This window comes from Cydia strobilella, chromosome 5, assembly GCF_947568885.1.
Source record: "Cydia strobilella chromosome 5, ilCydStro3.1, whole genome shotgun sequence".
NCBI lineage: Eukaryota > Metazoa > Arthropoda > Insecta > Lepidoptera > Tortricidae > Cydia > Cydia strobilella.
The window spans coordinates 15,986,417-16,005,787 of NC_086045.1; the positions used below are offsets into that span (position 1 = coordinate 15,986,417).

General features: G+C 38.0%; 1 protein-coding gene across 3 annotated transcripts; it reads right to left on the reverse strand.

The window, feature by feature from the left end:
* Positions 1 to 6,206: 6,206 nt before the first annotated feature.
* On the reverse strand, positions 6,207 to 18,981 carry LOC134741501 (cysteine--tRNA ligase, cytoplasmic). Of its 3 annotated transcripts, none has more exons than XM_063674303.1 (12): positions 18,924 to 18,981; positions 18,571 to 18,761; positions 17,937 to 18,203; positions 16,844 to 17,060; positions 15,849 to 16,059; positions 14,494 to 14,726; positions 12,174 to 12,407; positions 10,956 to 11,091; positions 9,595 to 9,800; positions 9,269 to 9,431; positions 7,719 to 7,915; positions 6,207 to 7,294 (listed from the first exon to the last, which is right to left on the reverse strand). In XM_063674303.1, the coding sequence occupies exons 2-12, from the start codon at positions 18,750 to 18,752 to the stop codon at positions 7,163 to 7,165; spliced, it is 2,178 nt and encodes a 725-aa protein (XP_063530373.1). In that variant the 5' UTR covers positions 18,753 to 18,761; positions 18,924 to 18,981; the 3' UTR covers positions 6,207 to 7,162. The 3 variants fall into 3 exon arrangements, with proteins under 3 accessions (XP_063530373.1, XP_063530372.1, XP_063530371.1); XM_063674302.1 differs by having other exon boundaries at positions 18,571 to 18,796; positions 18,924 to 18,970; XM_063674301.1 differs by having other exon boundaries at positions 6,209 to 7,294; positions 18,571 to 18,756; positions 18,924 to 18,970.
* Positions 18,982 to 19,371: the final 390 nt, after the last annotated feature.

The following is a 19,371-nucleotide window of genomic DNA, read 5'->3' on the forward strand; positions in this document are numbered from 1 at the left end:
CGAGCGAAGCGAGTGGTTCTAAAATAGAATCCTGAGCGTAGCGAGTGTTTCAACACACGAGAAGTAAAATACATTTGCGCCCGTGTGTAACACAAAACTTTTTGCCTCACTATAGCGAGGAAAGTGCAACATCCACAGGCTTTTAGATCATCTTCATCACTGGAATCACTCATTTCTTTACGATATTATAACAGAAAACTCTGGAAGTTGTGTATTTTTACGCGAGTCGGTGAGAAAAGGTTTTAAGTAAAAAAATTGTTGACAATGTTGACATTTCTGATGTATGAAATGTCAACGATGCGTTTTGAAATTGCATCGACTCAACTTGTGCCGCTTGTGCGTTCAGAACAAGTTCAGAATTATATTTAACATCATTATAAAAAAACAAACGTTTCTTATGGAATTTTAAGGTTTATGACTTAAAATCATTAAATAAAGCTAAATTTGGTATTTTTTATTAGATTCTCAAACCATTTATTTAATGATTATTAATATCGAACGAACCATTATCATGAGCGTTTAACGTTTTGTTATCTGTCAAGCTACTTAAACACGCTCCATCCAAGGTCAAATTACTTTCCCCACTAGTGGATAAAACGCGTTTTTCCCCGCTTGTATTGAAGGATAAACGACAACTTTCCGAACTAGTGAGGGGAAAAAATAATTATTAAATACGCTTGAACTAATAAAATCCCTTGCCATGTTCAAGGGCTTAAATTAGGCGCAGAGAAATTACAAAACAAAAGAGGGAAACTTGCGGCTGTTTAATGAGATTTAAATAATTAATGAGTGTGCAAAATTGGTTCTTTTTTTCAGCAGCGGTAGCGAGTGCTTCGAGGGTCGCGATGAAAAACAAGCCATAATTGCGACCCCGTCCGAGACGTCGCTCGCAACCAAAATACTTATTACCATCGAGGGAGTGGCTGCGGCCATCATTTATAAAATGCATCCTATTACGACAGCAATTAAACTTTTGCGCTGGTAGAATTTGAGAATATTTCTTGTTTTCTTACCCCAATAATTAGGAGTTATCCTGGTTTAACCATCTGAGACATATTAGCCAATACGCAACCACTGTTAACAAGGCATTGCGATAACAACGTTCCGGTGAGCTATCGTTCTAATCCAATTGTTATATCGTATCAAACACTTTTTTCTATTTTATTTAAATAAGACTCGTTCAAAAAAAGCCAGCTCCCTTGATTAATATCAAAGCCGTCACATCAACATCCTGCTGTTAATTTCTACCTGATTGACCAAGAAATAAGTAAGTACGTTAGAAACGTTCGCATGAAAAGTTACTTAAATCTTAATTTTTTTTTCCTCCAAATGCAACATTCACTTCATTGACTTCATTATACTGAAATTGTGTAATCGTAAAATCTTTACGGAATATGGAAATGGAATGATTTTCGTATTCAAATGGACGTGATTGACATCTCGCCGGGCGGTCAGCCGTCGCGCTCCCGCTTTTGTCGACCCTGACGGCCATCCGAGCCGATTGTGATCAAACCCAGAAACCATTTAAATGTATTCTTAAAGAACTTCAACTTGGGGTAAATTTAAAAAAATCTTTGGGAATTTCCGTTACGAATTTTAATTAGAACGCCCGAGCAGTTATGCGAACTTATAAAGATATTTCCGTTACTGTTGCTGGAAATTTCTTATGGGAGTCCGGTTTACGTAGTCCCGTATTGTTGCAAGGATAACATCGCAGATTGGTCGTCAGATAAAATATCTAATCTGCTTCGAATACGTACCTAAACTTATATACCTATGCGTGCATAAGAAGAACATATCAAAAAACCACACACGTGCGAGTCGGACTCGCCCACCGAGGGTTCCGTACTTTTTAGTATTTGTTGCTATAGCGGCCACAGAAATACATCATCTGTGAAAATTTCAACTGTCTAGCTATCACGGTTCATGAGATACAGCCTGGTGACAGACAGACGGACAGCGGAGTCTTAGTAATAGGGTCCCGTTTAACCCTAAAAAGCATGTATTTAGTTAATGTAATAAATAATAATACATTCCCTATTGGTTGTACATTTACCTAATATGGCTGAAACTGAGTGCGGTTTTATGGTGCTAATGATGTTACTAATAAACATGCTGGACATCGTTAAGCAAATAGTTAACTTCGTTAATAGCTTATTCTTTATTAATAATGTTAATTTAGTTAAACCTTAAAGCGTTACTGTTCGGCAGATTTAACGGAAGTAAACGTTAATCGTTAACCTAATCCGTTTACCTACACGTGATAGAAATTGAATTTTTAATGTCGTCGTTAGTGTTTTCTTTTTTGGTTTGGGCTCTGTTTTCTTAGTCTGAGTAACGGAATTTAAAAGTATTTCTCATCAACATCGCTTTAGCATCAGCCATAGCAACTGGAACTTCGGACGAATAAACGCGACAAGTTAGGATTGTTCATCCAAACCAACCAAGTGATCCAAACCTTTTCTGTATATCATTTAATACAATGCCTTATTAATAAAGCTGTGTAATTAAACTTTATACAGCCGAAGGCCGATTAGCCAGAACGTAGGTACTTATCATCAGGTCGTCTTTCGCGTAAAATTGTAACTACTCTATTAACCGATTAAAGGACTTGAGGAGAGTTAACGGAAGTTGACGAGTCCGTTAACATTTTAATAGTTAGCTTTAAAGTTAATCCGTTACTAGTAACTTCGTTAATTAACGGTCATGTGCATGTGCCCAGCTCTGCTAATAAAGAACTGTAAAGGTATAAAAGTAACGTAACGTAAATTGTATTATGTAACGGTCGTTTTATATACATAAGTAACAGTTTCTGATACATTGTTCTTTACGCCCTTCTCCCTACTGATGGCTGTGTACCTGCTTAAATTCTAATATATACGCGAATATATTGTGATATAGACGAATTTTAAAACATGCAATTACTTCCCAAGTATACAATTTGTGGTTCTATAGTAGTCGATAGTACGTTTCTCAAATACAATAGGTAGGTAGGTCCTATAAAAGACCTAAGCAGGTTGTATAAAGCCGAAATGGCGCAAATTTAAAGCCATTCAGTAGACATAGTAGACCTGTAGCAGTGTCCGTCATGACATTTAAGGTCTATAAAAGTGATGTAATGATGACTCTTGTGCTAATTTGTTGTCAGTAACGCCATTATAGTGTTACTTATACTATAGTAGCATTTGAGATACCATTATAGTGCTTTTTTATACTATTGTAGAATTCATAGTTCCTTTTTACTACGCAATTTGATATCACTTACCTATTTTGGACCCGGGTATGTCCTTAAACTACGTCCAAAAGAGAGGTATGGGCACGGTGAATGACATCTCGCTTTGTGTGGTAGGGCACAGGACAGCGGATGTCATTCCAGATCTAGAGCAGAGCCCAACTGGGGAGGTACCTCCACCTTACAGAAAACCGCAGCCAAATAACACTAGACCCTACTAATAGTGTTGTGTTCCTGCCGGTGAGTAAGGTTGCCAGAGCTCGAGGGAGAGGAGTGTTAGGGTCGGCAACGCGCATGTAACTCCTCTGGAGTTGCAGGCGTACATAGGCTATGGAGACTGCTTAACATCAGGCGGGCCGTATGCTTGTTTGCCACCGACGTAGTATAAAAAAAAACAAGTTTTCCACTAAGTGTTGTGTGGTTTTGTTGTATGTTTACTTCACAAAAACGGTACTAAGGAAAATAATTTATAAAATAGGATAGAAGCCTTCTAAATTTACTATGACAGTACCCTTCTAATAGAATACACAGTTGTAGTCACAGTTAATTTACTGCCGTCTATCGACACACGATTAAATCAGTTCTATAATAGTGTTTATATGACTACTAAAGTAGCATGTAGTAGTATGTACTATAGCAGTGATCTCTAAGGCCACTATATGCTAAAATCGTTGTATAGTTGGGTTTTTGTCTCTGTTAAAACACAAAACTGCCCTATGGTTGACTGGTAGAGAATGCCTTGAGGCATTAAGTCCGCCATTTGTACGTATTTTAAGTGTGCAATAAAGTTTAAAATAAATAAAACTATAGCGGCTTGCAGGGAACCTTAATAGCACAAATTAGTTGCGTAATACCTAGTGATTCCAAATACAGTGTTAACTCCATATAACGTCACTCGATGAAAAAATGAAAATGAAAATGAAAATATTTTATTTCATTAATAAAATGTTACATTACAAGGTAGTAGGTTGGGACTTCCTTTTAAGTATATTATACCTGTATCAGGAAGCCCCGCTCCTCCGTGGCAACAAGTAATTTTTAGTTTAACAAAAGCAGAAAGAAAACTTAAGCTAATACAATTTTATCTACATTAAATGTGTATGTGTGTGTGTGTATGAGAGTGAGTGTGTATGTGTGTGTGTAGGTGTATGAGATCGTGTGAGTGCAGGTGGTGAGGTGATGTACTAATCGGCACTTCTTATATATGTATAGGTACTGTAAAGCATAGAACTATGTATCGTACTTTTCTTCACGTCAACGTCACTCGATATAACGATTCACTCCCTATAACGTCAACATGTGTTGCTTATAGTTGCTTTACTTTAATATTAATTTCTCTCTATATAACGAAAACTCTCTATAGCGTCAAAAAATGTCCGGTCCCTTGAGTATCGCTATATAGAGTTTACACTGTACCATTATACAGTAATATTGCTTTATAGTGGTTATATTTGTATCTGTTATAGTACACGCCTATAACGGCTCTATAAAAAGATGAAGTAAACCTTTACATCAATTGCCTCACTAAACTAATGTCATACGCTTAGGAAAACCTGAGCCGCTTACGACTTTCTGGACACGTAAATCGCCCAGCGATAAGGAATTCACGGCACGGCCGGTTGTGTACTTGAGTGGGAGATATTTTGTTTTACCCGCCGATAGCTCTTATTGTAATTAGGTAATCTCATTTTTAACTTTATATAATTTTTATTTTTCCTATGTACCACAACAATGTTTAAATGTAAAATGTATCCACGAATGCAGTGTCGATACAAACCCGATAGGGTTTCACGGCACTTTTCTGTCTGATGTAATGTAAGATTTTAATATAGAATAAATAATAAAAAAAAAAAAAATTGCTAATAAAACATTAGCTGTATTGGCCCATAGAGCAAAAAGGTGTTGCCGAACGCTTTTATACGACAAGCGGTCAACTCTGAAACCTTAATACGACGTCTATACAAGTTTTTAGCGATAAAAACCAAAATTATAGGACTGAAATGTTACTTGGGTTTGGTATACTAAAGTATTCAATTGTCTTTTTCGCTCTCCAACCCACTTTTGTCTCGAATTGTAATTATCATAATTTTTACAAAAAATTGTATTAGTTGCAACAAAACTACCAAATGTTGTATGCTGAGAAATTTTTCAAGGCGCTAAATAATACTTTAGCCTATATTTTTGGTTTTAGAAAAAATATAGTTTTTCTTACCCACGATTAGACGGCTTTCACTTAGGTAATTATCTGCAACAGATCGTGCGTCTAAAATTAAAACTAAAGGTCAATTATCCTTAAGGGCTTATTACATCTACCTTTTCACACTTATTGGGAGTGACAGGGATAGGTATAATCATATGATATTCAAAGATGAGATGAAAAATGGCAGAAAGTGGCTGACGAAATTATAGATGTAACAAGCCCTTGGGGTTCATCCATTAATTACGTCACACGAATTTCAAGGTTTTTTGTAACGGTGTGTAACGATACAATAAATATGTCTTGTAGTCCTGTCAGACCGTTGCGTACGATCCCTAGGATCACACCGCGTGTCGCGTGCGCAGCGCCACCCCACCCCTCCCCTCCCCGCGACGCAGCAGCTCACAAAAAACGCCGGATTGTTTACCTCACTTTTTACCTTTTTTCAACTTTTATTCGTATTTTATCGGGGCGCACGCGGCGGCCGCCTTTATAGAGTCCTCAATGAAGCGTTATGCACTTCCATTGTCAACATCCAAGTCGCGGTAATTCGTTTTTAATGTTAACTTAAATGTAGATAATCGGCGGACTGTTCGAGCAACCCTCTTCTTTTTATTTAATTTGTTGACATTGACATGATCATTTATAAAATGTGGACACATTATTCCACAGAAATCGTTTTTTGTTATAGTAATAGTTTCTTATGTAGTTTAGATTATGGGGATATATAATTAATAAAAAATAGTAATATGCCAATATTTTTTATTGTACTTAAGTATAAAAGTTGTTAAAATTTTATTTACACAAACTCAACTGGTTCGTTTACCTGCATATTTAGGCAATGATTGTAATACTGTTCAGATCGTATTTTCTGTGGTCTTATTGGTATTTCGTTTAAGTATAGGTATATTGTACAGTATGAAATGTAAAACGTTAATTGGATGTTGTTTTAATTTTATTTATCAAAGGTTATTTTTTAAATTTAAATTTCCTTCGCAATTGCAGTTATTGCTTTGATATCGAGCATTACTACCTATTATTTGTTGTTTTAAAGCACATTGACATTGCCATAATATTTACTAAGAATAAATAAATTTTCTTAACAATAAACTGATACAGACAATTAATGAAATATATGAAAATGAAATAGTGAAAATTAAATGCAGGTTTGTGCAAACCATCGCTGGCAACTCCGCTCCGGTATACCTTGGTTCTAGTTAAAGAAAATCGTTAACTATAAGTAGGCACTTCATATTCAGCCGCGTTATATTCATTCATCATTTTAACACGATATTTGATATTGCTGAACAACTACTACTATTGTCAGAAATAATTCGCCAGTACCTTAAAAAGTTGTTTGGAATGTGACATACTAAACTGAATTTAAGACTACATACATACACGGCTGCAAACAATGAAGTGTCCACTTTAAAAATAAGCTATGACTTTTAGACTTCGTAGATTTATAAGCAGAACTGATGAACAAACCAGTTACGAAACCATAATTACATTTAGGCTAAAAACCACGCCTCCAGCTGACCGTATACCAGGTTTTACCCGGGCCCGTGTTTAATCCCAAAGACTGAAACATGAAACGTACAAACAATGTGTCATCAGGTAAACTAATCTGACTAGAATACCTAGACGTCTTGCTGTTAACACACGACATCAAAGATAATGCAATATCAGTCTCTAGGATACAACGTCGCACTTTAAGTATGAAGGAATCGATTCTAACCACTGGTAGCGTTGAGGGAGGTTAAGTACTCGTTGTATTTCTTCTCCTGGGCTTGTTGCAGCTTTTGCAGCTTTTTGACGAGTCCCTTGCTCAACTCCTTACCTTCGTGATCGTGTGTTGGGAGACCCTATAACAAAAAATTTGCGGTTTACTTATCTTCATAGGTTGGATCAACCATAACCACCATTGGAGTAATTAATGAAAGAATGAATGACAGCAGAGACCTATACTTTCCCACAATAAAAAAATGGCGAGTGTAATTACTATTTTTATCATATATTTACATTTCAACCAAGTTATAAAATGAGTCTTCCTGTCACTAGGCAAAGTGAAATCCCATTATAGGGTCTTGTTAATCTGGACTCTTTCTTGACCGAGCGAGCGAAGCGTCCGTAAAGGTCGCATTTCTTCACCGATTCTCGTTAAATTTTGTGAGCAGAACCGATATACCTATATATATGTACCTATATGGACAATTATATGTAATTTCACAAAATCTTTTTTTTTTTTAAATAGCGGAGCTAGTTTACAAAGCTATAAATAATGCCCACCTTGTCGTCGAACTGCGAGTACTTGTCGGCCTCCTTGCGGAACATGTCCCCGGGCGGGACCTTCCGCTGCTCGTCCTTGAGCCGCTGCGCTTCGGCGAGTTCTTGCTTCTTCTTTAACTTCTCTGCTTCTACTCGCTTCTTCTCTTCCTTCTCTCGCATCAGTTCTTCTTTGCTAACCAGCTTCACCACTGTGCGGTCTGTGTGAATAAATAAAATGTCATTAATATGTAAACGTGTCTGATCTCTATGTCTGATCAAAGGATCAATGACGATGACGCACTGATTGGCCCATATCATACTATTATTATTATCATGCGATACTATGATATTAATGCTGTATCATAAAAATATTGAAGCGTATCGCAGAAAAATTATAACAATTTGGTGACCCGCGATAATATTGACACAATCAGTATCACGATAATACCTACTGTTAGTGTAAAAGCCGTAACAGACTACCGCACCGCAACGCAACCATGGAGCGGATCTAGGAATAGCGGGTACTGGCGTGGACTTCCACACGATCGCGACGAACCATCTAAACGGTACGATCCTGCACTACAGACAGCCGTACACGTGCGCCAGTGTTCTCAAATGTCCCATATTTTGTTTTCAACCAATTTTTGCTAATGAATCCTTTAAGATTTAATTTAAATTAATGTGGATCCGCTTTTTTAGAGATAGATGAAGGGCCTAAATAATAATGCAATTTTTTTGCATAAAAATCTTTGGAAATCTGCGTCTTTAAAGCACTGCTCCCGCATTTTTGTTATTTCATCAACTGGCTACATTGCCGTCCAGTTTGACATTGACATATTCCACTGTCATAATTTGAAAATGACAGCTGTCAAACGGTGCGACGCAGCTTCCAGACGAGCGAATTGGTGCGAGGCGCACCATTATTATTATTACTTGTCAGTTGATGCGACGTGCATGCCCACCGCACCACCGGGCACGGTTAAGCGGGATTTACATTACGATATTAGTGTCATGCATGTTGAAATCAGATTCACGAAAGTAGTGTCGATATATGCGAAAAGTAATTTTGTGAAATAATTAGTGTCGTGAAATTGACAGAATCGCAGTGACCACGCCCCATCAGCATCAAAGCTATACGTCCGCACAGCGCAGGCACTTTCGCGACACTAGTTTTTACGTCGCATTAACATTACGAAATTAGTTGCACGACATTAATTTCACCAAAAAATTGTTTTGCACAGGGCACGAAATTGATTTGCTTTCATGAAATTAATGCATGTATTACTAATATTAAATTACACGTGAAACTTTTGGTAAAACTACTGTCACGAAATCAATTTTACGCCACTAATTTCGTAATGTAAATCCCGCTTTATAATAATATCTATGTGCGGTGGACCAGCTTACACACTATCGATACGTGCGCCGCAACGGTACGGTAATCTGTAGACACTTTAATACGGGCCATTAACGGTAACTTACGATACGCCATAATATTAAAATATAGTACATCGGAGGCCCGCGCTATACCAAGCGAGAGTAGACTCTATAGCTGCAGACACAAGGCTCACCGGGCTTGTCCTCGAGCCGCACGCCCAGCTCGGGCAGGTCGACGTCGCGCAGCTGGTCGCACAGCGCCAGTACATCGGTGGCTTTGACCGCTCGCGCTGCGTCCCGAACGCGCGCTCGGAATGTGCTCAGCGCTTCTAGGTATGGCATCACCACTTCCTCTAGCTGTAACAATAACAAATAATTCTACTATGATCTCCATAACACAAGATTTATATCAGTTATGATTCAAATTGTCCTACCTACAGTTACAATACTTCATCATCTCATCTTCTTTGTTAATTCAAGTGAATATGAGAGGAAGCTTCGCCAAAAACAGAATACTCACACGGACGTTATCGCCGTCTCCGACGGGGAAGCCGATGCCGCCTCGGGGTCCTTCGACCGCGCCGAAGACGTGCAGCACGTCGGTGACGTAGCGCGCGGCCGCGGCGAGCAGCGGCGCGGCGCGCGGCGCGGCGCGGCGCAGGAACACGTGGCTCGCCGCCACCAGCGAGCGCAGCGCGTCCAGCGCGCCGCGCGTGTCGATGTTGTCTGTGAGTGACGAGTGTGCAGTTGCAGTGTGGAGTGTGGGATAAGGGGATAACCATAAACATAAACGCGCGCGCTTACCGAACTTCTTATCACTCTTCACTTTTATCAGTTTTTTTTTAGTATGACTTTTTATCAGTTCGGTCAGACCAATTTATCAGTAGAAAACGGCGCGACTTTTAAAATTTGTATGGAGAATCAAATCGAGCCATCGCGCCTACATTTTTCAACTATGTAAGTTGACGTTGAGTTTCTACTAAGAGGGAATCGAGAACAGCGGGTTTTAAGATTGCAAGCGATAAAGAAGGAACTTTCGTTGACATTTCCGTAGGTACCTACTTACCTATTAGTAGCGTTATTTAAATTTAAGCCTAGAAAGTAGATTGCGTCTTCTGTTAAAACTGTAACTAGAGTCCGTTTTATTCTGCATCCACTTTGACGTAATAAACTGGTGGCACTTCCACACTTTATTATTGTAGTCTTTTCAGAATTAGCTTGGTCCCCCTCTCGAATTATACAGATAAAACTTGTCGAGATTCTCTGACAGGCATAGATAGATAGATATACGAATATAAGGAGATCGGACATGACGGCCGATTTGTCGAGTTCGCCTGTCGCAAGTTCTTTACCCCCCACAACTTCACCCCACGCAAAGCACAAGTCATTCGCGCATCACGCTCAAATATGCAAGAGTGATAAAGATGGAAATAGACGAACGAATCTTTATCTTTACTATGAAACAATTTGTCATTGAGTATATCGTTTAAGTAGTAACTATTGCACAAATCGGCATTTTGGATAAAAACTGAATATTCTCTGTCTTAGCATAACAACCGAGGGTGAACTAGCGGCAGTGTATGCCCATTGAGCTAACAACTGCGACGCGGCCACCGGCGGCTTGCCCTCTCTCTAATATTCTATGCTCTGAGCTGACAGGTCTTTGAAAAGTGTTTAATACAAATTCAAAAATTACAGTCAGCCGACGACTCGGTTCGGTTACTTTTGTTATAAAGGGATATGATATAAATCGTTAAGGTAGCCCTTCATTGCTAAGCGGTTAAGCTTTCGAAGGTATAACGTCGAACGAAAGGCAAGGTAAGGTAAGTCGGGTCCCTGCTACTCGTACCGCAACGACTAGTATATGACAAGCATATTCACCGCAGAGGGCAGCGTGGACTTGTTCCTTGGTGGCCTGCAGCTTGGCGGCCAGCTCACGCTCCTCGGCGCGCCACGAGCCGCCGCAGCCCTCGTCGTAGCCTGCGCGCATCGCGTCCTTCACCGTCAAGAAGAATTCCTACAACAATAGGGTAGTTGACAAGTTTTTTTAATGATATCAGTCGATCAGGTTTGTTTTGAGGCTCAAATGTCTGTATGGGACCCATTGTCTTAAAGCAATACAAAAGTCACAAACGATGGTCAGTCTGGCATCGCCACTTTACAGAGCAAACGCTCTAACACAATCGGCAACACATCGTGACGTCACTGTGTCACTTTGCTTAAGCGAGGTTTAGACCAGGGACCGGACAACCCTTTCCGCGATAAAACCCTTTCAATGGGCGACACATAAACACGGCTAACACATTGAAAGACTTTCTCTTTTGAACTGCAAGCCCATTCATACCCTTACCTTTGACTAACCCTTACCGAAAAGCTAACCAATAAAAAAAAAGCGCTTTTTATAAAGGTTTCCCTTTGCGTGAAAGAGACAGGATTAGTATATATCTACGGTAGTGTATGAAAAGGAAAGAAAATACGTGCCTAGTCAAAGAACGCCGCCGTCGCCGCCGACGATCGCTCGGATTCGAAGTAATGTGTGCTTTATGAACAAGGTAGACGACTTAAATTAGCACGCTTATATGCTAAAAGGGAAGCCCTTTATAAGGCTAACCCTTATAAGCAATATGCAAGGTGTTGGTGAGCGGATGATAAGGGTTTTGTAAGGGTATTTGGGCTACCGATTACTCAAATGTGGTAGCTTTATATAAGGGTTTTTAAAACCAAAACAAAGGGTTTCGTCTGGCAAAGGGTATGGTGAGTTAAGCCTTATGCAATACCCTTATAAAACCCCGATAAGGGATAGCGGGCCGGTCCCTGGTTTAGACTAGCAAGAACTTGCATGCAATTTACGTTACATTGCCGGCTATTAAGGTAAACTGCATTCAAAAGTTTGATCAGATACTGCAATGTAATGAAAATTGCATGCAAGTTCTTGCTAGTCTAAACCTCGCATTAGAAGCCGTTTGATGGTATGGAAAACAAGGAAATTGCGATTTTGTCGGTGAAATGTTGCGTTTATGTATATTGTTGCCATACAGGAATCGATTCATACCGTTATTGTTTTCCTATTTGAAAGTAAAAAAAAAGAAGAACACTCACATTAAACATCTTCTCAGTTTGAATGGCCATCTCCATGGTATTGTTAGAGTAGTCGAGCGTGTCCTTCCAGCCGTGCAGCAGGAAGGCGAGGCGCAGCTGGCGCGCGCTGTGCCGGCGCAGCGCCTCGCCGATGGTCACGAAGTTCTTCAGCGATTTGGACATTTTGCAGCCCGCGATGGTCAGGTGACCGGTGTGCAGGAAGTAGTTCACCCAGCCAGGCTTATCGAAGTATGCCTGGCGACAATAGTAGATTGTGTCACAAGGGAGCAAAATGACATATTTACGGCGAGGGCGTACAATTGAATCCTAAACGAAGCGAAGGATTCTATAATAGAATCCTGAGCGTAGCGAGGGATTCTAACATAGAATCCTGAGCGTAGTGAGGGATTCAAGTGTTAACGCCCAAGGTGAAAATAATTTTGCTACCATGTGACACATACTGCTTTTCACATCACCTATGAGGAAATTACATACTAACATTAGGTTTCAAAACATTATTATTTTAAGCAAAGATCGATACGGACAAAGTGCCAAAAATATGTGTACACGACCTTAGTATAGGTACATACTTCTGGCACTTTGTCTGTATCGATATTTTCAGACGTGACTGTAGTGACAAATTAAAAGTACCTACAGCTCATAATTATGTACCTAATATCTTTTTAAAAACAGCAGCAAACAACTAAAATGAAAATCAAGTACATTATTTTTGTAGATTGGACATTATTTTCTGATAACAAATTAGCTCTTACCCCTTTGAACCAAATCTTCGGAAGAACACTATGAAGACTGATATCACTTATATTTATTATTATTAGTGTCGTTACCGGGATGCTGCTTAAAACATCTGACACAGATGAAAAGGCCTATTATTATTGATTTAAACTAAGTATTTACAAATTTATACAGAATACAGAACCGCATAATGCTTTGTGAAATATTTGTACAATTTTTTTAAAATATAAACTTTTTAAATTGCATAGACAAGTATGGCTGCGTTTAAGGAGACCTAAAATGTCAAAATGAAAATTAAATTATTAAACTAAAGTTTTTTTACGTTTCTTTGTAAATATTACGCTAATTAATTAATTTACTTAATTTAAATATGATATTAATTAATTTAAAATACGTTAATTACATAATTACATTTTTTGTTTACAATTACAACAAAATATTATTTAAGTTAGAAAAATTGTATGCACGTAATCGATTATAAAGAAATTGTAATCGATTATCTGCATACTAATTTCATATGTCTTTGTGTCAATATTTCATACTGGCAACAAAATGTCCTTGAACAGAAAAGTGCCACTTTGATCCCTCCTAGCAGGGAAGAAAAGTTCCCTTTTCGAATAGGTGATGTGAAAAAAACTTTTCTCAAGCATGTACGGAAATATTGTTTTCACTTCTCATGCTAGTAAAGTTCGACTTTAAATCGTGCGTACACGACATAAAGTTGCTTATTATGTTCTAGAGCATAAAGTAAAATCATCTATTATGACCCTTATTGGCTTAGCAATAAAGTCCAAAATCTGCTATACAAACGCCCTGCGCCCATGACCGGTGCACTACCGACCGGCCAGAGTACAAATTTCTTTAGTCTTGAATAAATACGGAAAACCTATGCTGGTGCCATCTGTAAAATACTTCGACAGGCTAACCTCGTTGAAAAGATTTCCTTTGCCGCATTTTTATTTTTATTATGAAAAAAATATAGGTGTATCTTTCTGCCGAAAATACGCCAACCTATTTAAGACAGCTAAGTCGCGGTACCAACATCATAATAATGAGCACTGATCATCTGTTTGGCTCTTTAATAGACCTATGCCTTCATTTGATATGGCCATTTCAACTTTTTTTAAAGTTTGGAACTCGACAAATAATGGAATTTGTATCCAACTGCTGTCGCGAGATCGAGACTACAACGTTTTTTAATTTTTGACTGACCATAAACTTATTTTTTAACCTACAAACCCGACTTTGCCGTCCATTTTTGAGAAAAGTTATTTATTTGATTGGAAAATTATGTAATTGTTTCATGTAGACGAGTTACAATTAAAAATGGGTCACTATTTTTGTACGTGTGGACGAAAAATGAGACAGTAGCCAATTCGACCGATCGGCAATCGAATCGGTCGGGTGCAAGGGCCTGACACTCATGATGGCGAAATACCGAAATTTATGAGTGTGAAAGAGAAAAAGGATTATGCTGCCATACATTAACCTGTCAATAAATGAATATGTCTTTCTCTTACCCCTGGTCGCTCGGTTTCATGTCTATAACTACTATACTATGTCTATGGTCGGCTGGGTATATTACCTCACTCTGAGCCAGCTCATTGTCATGGTGTGGGAACTTGAGGTCGACGCCGCCCGTGTGCACGTCGAGCGTGTCGCCGAGCACGTCGGCCGCCATGGCCGAGCACTCGATGTGCCAGCCGGGCCGGCCGGGCCCCCACGGCGACGGCCACGACGGCTCGCCCGCCTTACTCCGCTTCCACAGCGCGAAGTCGTTGACGGAACGCTTCTCCGAGCTGTCGGCGCTGAGGTCGCCTGCAAATATATACTCATCTTTATTCACAGATCACCTAAATGAAAACAAAAACTAGTCTAAGTATTTTATTGTTATATTCATTCAGCTATTTCTGTTGTATAGCAATTTAGAAAGTACCTCTAGCTGTATATGAGAAGTAAAAAAGCCATTGAGGCCTACTTGCAGAAAAAATACATTGTTTTACAGGGTTGGCCAAATTAGATTGTTAACCAAGGGTGGAAAGTGAACCATATCACCCGAGGCAATAGTTCCAGGGTGAAATGGTTACTTTTAGATGAGTTAAACATTCTACTTTTCATTTTGACTACGAGGAAAGTCAAATACAAGAAAAAACTCAAAAACTCGAATTGGGATGTGTCCGCGCCTTAAAAAAAGTGACTGAATGAACGAATATAATATAATGATAATATTTTAAACATTTGTCGTCATTTATATTGATTTATTAACAAATCTTTATGTTTATTTCATATCTATAAATATTAAATACAAGTAGTATATTTTTTTTATAATGCAATGTAATTGACATTTCATTTCGATAATCCTACTTGGTCTGAAAATGCGGAAGCTAATATGAGAGTTTGCAACTGAATAATATGGCATATATGGCTGTTGTTGCTCGAAGTACGAATAAAAAAAAATCTACCCTAGGGTGGGAAATGCAATTTTCCTCCCGGCTATCAGCTTATGAAAGGTGAACTTTCCGAATAAGAGAGATGAAAAATCATTTTTACCGCGGTATATTGTTGATTTTTAACAAACATCTGCGTTTGTGTATCAAAGCTAAAACAGAATACTGATTGTAGTTTTAATTTTTAATGACATTTTAGTAACAGATGTGTAAAGTAAGAAAAATATACCTAAACATTTTTTGTCAACATATTTTTGGGCCGCCCTATAATTAATCTTGCTTCCTACAGACTCAATATTAGGTCAGCAAAAAAAAATCAAACTATACTTTATTGTTTATTCGGTAGTAAGTAGGTACAGTCAACTACAAAAAGATGTATCCATATTTTCAACTTATTGCTTTGGAATAAGGTCCCAAAGTGCATATATCTTTTTGTAGTTGACTGTACATGTTGAGGGATTAAGGCATTATGTTTATGATTGTGTAGGATTACCTTCCCCTTCTTGTAACGAGTTGGTGTCTCCATACGCTTCAGGCACCAGGCGGGCATAGTGATGGTGCTTCTTGCACTCAAACTCGCTCACATTGAAATACACTGAGCCCTTTGATTCATAAGCTAGACCATTTTCAATGATCTTCTCTATAAACTTAACAATCTGTGGTACATATTCACTAACTCTTGTTAATACATCTGGGGGTAGGACCTGGAATGTAACACGGTTTGTGATTATTCCAGTAAAACATATTCAAATTCACACATATAATTTTAAGCTCATATTTAGTTGGAAACAGATTTTAAATATAATAAAGAGTTTCCAGATATATCAAAAAATAAGAAAAGTAGTAGGTACATCAAGTTGAAAAACATAAAGAGTCCAGAAGAAAAATGTTTAGTCATATTTTTGTTAATACAATAAAATACTCTTTATTGCACACCTCAATAATAATAATATACAATATGGTAAGAATTTAAAATTCTTGTAGTTTCTATTAGTTTTTATTTAAAAACGGTTATTCAAAAACGCTTAATTTAAACTTCACTCATAACACTGACATAAAGCTATAAAGCGTTCCTGAAATCGTCTCCACTCAGCTTCATGTCAAGGAACCTTTGAGTTCCCCGACGCTAGTCTTTCGTGGAAACCCTTCCGAGCGAGAGCAACTATAAGCTATACAAATTAAATATAATACTACAGCTATACAAATTAAATTAAATATAATTTTAGTTAAATTATTAAAACTATTGATCCACAATAAAACTATTGAAGTATTGACCTGTACAATAACAGTCTAGTTAAACCTTGAACATAAAATGCATTCATATTAAATGTATATAAATTATACATGAAATGTAAATTAAGTCACATCCCCCTGTTATACTTTCGTCTTAAAGCTGCTACCTGTCTTTGATCACTAACAATCACTTTTTAGAAACTTCATATGAATTTATTTCAATCTTTGTAAGTATTGTACTTTTATCATACTTACATTTAAAGCTTTCATATCTTTATGAAACTCATTTTCCCAATATCTTGGTAACGTGGTGAATATTGCATTATCTGTGACTGTGCTACCAAACTGGCTATCTAACCACTCTGATATTGGGTCTTTTGCTGATGTTAGCAATGCATTCTTTGCTTCAGAGATCTTGTCATCTTTTTTACATTCTACTGCTAACTTGAGATCCTGAACTGCAGTTGCTACACTGAAAAATTCAATTAATTCCTATTATATTATCTTAAATGGCACAATAATGTAACATTTCAAAGTATATAAAAACCGGACAAGTGCTAGAGTTGGACTCACAAATTAATTTTTTTGTATTTGTTTAAGAAAGGTAGGGGCACTGTGAATGTCATTCAATTCAATTCAATTTATTTAAAACAAAATGTAATTTAAACTTTCACGATATTTACTCATTATTATGAGAGAGAGAGAAGACCGAGACCACGGGGACAACGCCGTCCTCGAAACGTCGGAGGTAAATTTAAAACTTATTTTACGCGATTAAGTCCCGTTGTTGTAAATAATAATACAATGTAATTTTACAGCATTTTTAAAAATAATAAAATGTAATTTTACAGCACAGCGGATGTCATTCCAGATCTCGAGCAGACCCCAACTGGGGAATAACCTTCACCTTACAGAAAACCGCAGCCAAATAACACTAGACCGTACTCATAGTGTTGTGTTCCTGCCAGTGACTTGGTGAGTAAGGTTGCCAGAGCACAATAAGGGTGATAGGGTCGGCAACGCGCATCTAACACCTCTGAAGTTGCAGGCGTCCATACGCTACGGTGACCGCTTACCATTAGGCGGGCCGTATGCTTGTTTTTCACTGGCGTAGTATAAAAAAATATTGTATTTGTTGTTATAGCGGCAACAGAAATACATCATCTGCGAAAATTTCAACTGTCTAGCTATCACGGCTCATGAGATACAGCCTGGTGACAGACAGACGGACAGTGAAGTCTTAGTAATATAGTAATAGGATCTCGTTTTTACCCTTTGGGTATGTAACCCTAAAAATGCTGATGTTGAGTAAAATGCAAATTAAAAGAAGCAAATTTAAAGTGCTTACCTGTCTAACATTTTTTGCATGGCAATCTTTTTATCTGGGTCGCCAGTAGTTTTGACAATGTTCTCATAGTAATTCACAACTGTAGTTGCATCATCTATTGTTTTACTCAAATCTCTCTCTTCTTTTGCATACTTTTCATATAAATGGTTCTGTCTTGCCCTTTTGATGATTTTGTCATCAATGTCTGTAATGTTCATCACATACAGAATGTCCAGTCCAAAATAATTAGACATTACTCGTCTGAGAATGTCAAACGATATATATGATCTGCAAAATATACACATGAAATAAATTTATTCCACATTAAAACTATAGACATAATGAATACTGAAATTAACATAGTTGTATGGTTCATTGTTAATAACTTCATTGACATAAAATGTAACATTTAATCTGTGTAATGCAGGAATTTTATAAAACCAAATTAAATTACAAACAAGAAGTGATAAGTTGACAGCAATGTCATCTTGCAGAACAGTGGCTCAGGGATATAAAGATAATTCCAAAAACATTACCAGACTTTGGCAGTCGGGTAAAAAGGGATTGTTAAGGATATCACAAAATGTTGACTTAGGAGGTATCTGGCGTGTAGTATACGCTACGTAATTAAAAAATTAAATGGTAAATGTAGTACCTGGCATGCCCCATGTGGGAGGCATCGTAGACAGTGGGCCCACAGGTGTACCAGTTGACCCTGTTGCCATTGGAGCATACGAATACCTCCTTTTGCCGCGATAAACTGTTGTATAACCGTAACACTGGCCTTTCTTCATTTTTTAACGGCCGTGACCAAATAGGCTGACTTCTTTTAGACATTGTTCTATCCTGAAATTAAAACCCGCACAGTGAAACACTGTAAACTGCACCAAATACTTGGATTTATACCACGACTTATGGTTACAACTTGAAGAAAAATTATAGAGGAAGATGTGCACACTATATTCCTTGATATTAAATAATACAAAATCGCCACGGAGACAAACTAACCTCAGTAAGAACATAAAATCATGCTTCTCTAGCCGTTTCCACGTCCAGCATTATCCTGTTTGACATGACAGATACAGAGCTGTCAATGTCAGATGCCAACCAAAGAGTATAACTACGTTGCCACCAAACATATCTTAATGCGGTTCACAGAATACATCTACTTACCAAGTTTCAACAGTATAGGTCTTAAGCGGCTAACACATTACCGTACCGCACCAAGGTCATTGTGCGACGCACCCATAAGTAAGAGCGAGAAAGCGATATCTCTTTCTCGCTCTTACTTATGGTGGCGTCGCACAGTGACCTTGGTGCGGTGCGATGGTGTGTTACGCTTTTATGGTTTCGGAAAAAAGTGGCTGTGACATACGGACGGACAGACAGACAGACAGACAGACATGACGAATCTATAAGGGTTCCGTTTTTTGCCATTTGGCTACGGAACCCTAAA